The sequence below is a fragment of the Eleginops maclovinus genome, chromosome 2 (genome assembly GCF_036324505.1).
Source record: "Eleginops maclovinus isolate JMC-PN-2008 ecotype Puerto Natales chromosome 2, JC_Emac_rtc_rv5, whole genome shotgun sequence".
Classification (NCBI taxonomy): Eukaryota; Metazoa; Chordata; class Actinopteri; order Perciformes; family Eleginopidae; genus Eleginops; species Eleginops maclovinus.
Window position 1 is genome coordinate 861,016 of NC_086350.1, and position 3,837 is coordinate 864,852.

The window sequence follows — 3,837 nt, forward strand, 5'->3', positions numbered from 1 at the left end:
AGCATCACGGACACAGAGAGAGAAACCTGAGACAGAAAGACCAAACAAACTCAAACTTAAGCAGTAAATAATCCGTGACTGAAATAAAGATTCAATTACTCCAACAATCTTTTCCTGTCGGTGCGCGGAAGTCTTTTTGTAGATTATGGAGTTTTGTAATAAGATATTTCTGACTGTGAATAAAACTTTGATCCCATCCTGATGTTTTACATTTGGAGCCACTTTAATACTCTTTTGCCGCAGACTGTGAGAGTGAAGAGGTTTAGGGCTGGAGGCGACGTCAGTAGGGACTTGGATTGGGAACCAGAAGTCTCGGTTCAAGTCTCCGAAAGACCAAGTCTACGGAGGCGTCCCTGAGCAGGGCACCTACACTGCTCCCCGGGCACCGTATGTATGGCAGCCCACTGCTCCTCACACTAGGATGGGTCAGTTGCACAATGACATTTCCCCTCTATGGGACCAGTTAGGGTTCCTCTGTGGGACCAGTTAGGGTTCCTCTGTGGGACCAGTTAGGGTTCCCGACTCTTCTTCTTTCTGTAAAATGTGAGCAGAAGATATCCTCTGCTCTCCACCAGGGGGCAGTCACTGCACGTCTGTGCAGAAGCAGAAAGAAGAAGAGGAAGAACTCGTTGATATTTATCATCAGCGTCACATTGAAGAAGGTTTCAAGGTTTCAAGGTTTCAAGGTTTCAAGGTTTTATTTGTCATATGCACAGCAGATACAGCGTATATGTTGGCAATGAAAATCTTATGTCGCGTGCTCCTCCAACAACTCAACATACATGGTGCAAAAGATAAATAAAATAGTGAAAAAGAGAGAAGAATATTTACAATATTAACAATACAGATTTGAGGATGTGAAATATATACATATGTGGAATACATTGAAAGTATTTAAATACTTTACACTGTTGAATGAGGAGGTATGGACAGATGCATATATTATGTATAACAGATGTGTATGGCAGATATGTATAATATATAGATATGTGTACTATAAACAGATATGTATGGCAGATGTGTATAATATATATGTATGTGTGTACTATAAACAGATGTGAGTAGACATTCACACAGCTCAGGAGTTCAGTAGTCTTATAGCCTGTGGTATAAAACTGTCTCTGAGTCTGGTGGTCTTGGTCCGGATGCTGCGGTACCGTCTGCCAGACGGCAGCAGACAGAACAGATTGTTGCTGGGGTGATGGGGGTCCTTTAATATCCTACCGGCCTTCTTCCTACACCGCTGGGTGTAGAGGTCCTCCATGGATGGCAACTCCGTCCTGGTGATGTGCTGAGCAGTTTTCACCACCCTCTGTAGAGTCTTACGGTTGAGGGCGGTGCAACTGCCATACCAGGCGGTGATGCAGCCAGTCAGGATACTCTCGATGGTGCACCTGTAGAAGTTGCAGAGTATCCTGGAGTCCATGTTGAACTTCCGCAGCCTGCGGAGGAAGAAGAGCCGCTGTCGAGCCGTCTTGGATATGACCCTGGTGTGATGTGTCCATGTCAGGTCCTCACTGATGTTAACCCCGAGGAACCTGAAGCTGCTGACTCTCTCCACAGGAGTCCCGTCGATGGTGATGGGTGTGTGTGCTTCTCTCTGCCTCTTCCTGTAGTCCACAATCAGCTCCTTTGTTTTGCTGACGTTGAGATGGAGGTTGTTGTCCTGGCACCAAGATGTCAGGGCTCTGACCTCCTCTCTGTACGCCGTCTCGTCGCCGTCTGTGATCAGGCCGATGACGGTCGTGTCGTCAGCAAACTTGATGATGGTGTTGGAGCTGTGTGTGGCCACGCAGTCGTGCGTGAACAGGGAGTAGAGGAGAGGGCTGAGCACACAACCCTGAGGGGCTCCGGTGTTGAGGGTCAAGGTGGAGGATGTGATGTTCCCCATCCGCACTGCCTGGGATCTGCCCGTCAGGAAGCTCATGATCCAGTCACAGAGGGCGCTGTTGAGCCCAAGGTCCCTGAGCTTAATGATGAGCTTGGAGGGCACAATGGTGTTGAATGCTGAACTGTAGTCAATGAACAGCATTCTCACATAAGTGTTCCTCTGGTCCAGGTGGGAGAGGGCAGTGTGGAGGGTGAGGGAGATGGCATCATCCGTGGACCTGTTTGCTCTGTAGGCAAACTGCAGGGGGTCCAGTGAGTCAGGGAGGGAGGAGGTGATAAAAGTTTTGACTAACCGCTCAAAGCACTTCATGATGATGGAGGTGAGTGCAACTGGGCGGTAGTCATTGAGGCAGATGGGTTTTGTCTTTTTGGGGACAGGGACAATGATGGACTCTTTAAAGCATGTGGGGACTACAGACTGGAGCAGTGACCTATTGAAAATGTCTGTGAACACATCTGCCAGCTGAACTGCACACACCTTGAGAGCACGGCCAGGGATGCCATCAGGTCCTGGAGCCCTGTGTGCGTTGATCCTTTTCAGAGATCTACACACATCTGCACTGGTTAAAACCAGTGAGCAGGGATCCTGGGCCTTTGGTGCCTCCACAGCCGGGGGCTTCTCAAAGCGTGCATAAAATGTGTTCAGTTCATCTGGGAGAGATGCAGACACTTCCTCAGCACCACTCGTTGTCCTTTTGTAGTCTGTTATTGTTTTTAGTCCAGACCACATATTTCTGGCGTTGGAGCCCTTGTAGTTCGACTCCACCTTGTCCCTGTATTGTCTTTTCGCACTGCTAATAGCTCTCCGGAGTGCATACCTGGAATTCCTGTACTCATCCAAATCACCGCCGCTGTGCGCGATGGCCCGTGCTTTAAGTTTAGCTCGGACCTCGCCGTTTATCCAGGGCTTCTCATTTGGGAATGTCCGTATAGTAATCCGCGGCACGACGTCATCGATGCATTTGCCGATGTAGCAAATGACCGCGTCAGTGTGTGTGTTTATATCGTCCTCCTCAAACACACACCACTCCGTGATGCCAAAGCAGTGGCGGAGAGCAGAGTCAGACTGCTCGGACCAACGCTGCACTGTCCTTGTCACAGGTCGGTCCCTCTTCAGTCTCTGCCGGTAAACAGGGAGCAGAAGAAGAGATATGTGGTCTGACTTGCCGAAGGGGGGGCGGGGGAGGGCTTTATATCCATGCCGGAAAGGAGTGTAAACATGGTCCAGTGTATTTCCACCGCGCGTGGGGCAGCTGACGTGCTGATAGTATTTCGGCAGGACTTTCTTCATGTTGGCTCTGTTAAAATCCCCGGCCACAATAAATGCGGCCTCTGGCCGAGAAGTCTCTGTCCTGTCGATAATCCCATACAGCTCCTCCAGCGCTGTGTTGTTGTCAGCGTGCGGCGGAACATACACTGCTGTTAGAACAACAGATGTGAACTCCCTCGGCAGATAAAAAGGCCGGCATCCGATCATGATGTGCTCTAGGCTGGGAGAACAGTCCGAAGAAATGATCTCCACATCTGAGCACCAGTTGTTGTTGATCATGAAGCAGACACCTCCTCCCTTGCTCTTCCCTGAGTTTATTGTCCGGTCCTGGCGATGAATGGAGAATCCGTGTGGAGCAATGGCGGCGTCCGGTATCGTGGGGTCGAGCCAAGTCTCCGTGAAAACCAAAACATTACAGGTCTTAATGTCCCGTTGAAATGCCACCCTGCTACGGAGTTCGTCCAGCTTATTATCCAGGGATTGGACATTTGCCAGAAGTAAACTCGGTAGAGGAGGCCTGTTTTCACGTTTCCTCAGCCTGACCAGGACCCCGGCCCGGGAACCTCGTGGTCTCTTCCTCCTGCGCTCCACAGGTAGAGCTCCAGCAGGTAAACACGGAGACTCTCCATTGTTTGCAGGTCGTCGTGGATTATTGCTGTCCACCAGCGACCTGATGT

The 3,837-nt window shown here is 50.0% G+C and overlaps 1 protein-coding gene across 1 annotated transcript in view; it reads left to right on the plus strand.

Annotated features, from left to right (window-relative positions):
* si:ch211-284k5.2 (uncharacterized protein CFAP97D2) overlaps window positions 1-74 on the plus strand; it is a 2,601-nt gene extending 2,527 nt beyond the window's left edge. The window contains exon 5 of the mRNA XM_063877141.1: window positions 1-74. This exon is cut by the window's left edge and continues 54 nt beyond it. Coding sequence (XP_063733211.1) covers window positions 1-30 — 30 coding nt within the window. The 3' untranslated portion in view covers window positions 31-74.
* Window positions 75-3,837: the final 3,763 nt, after the last annotated feature.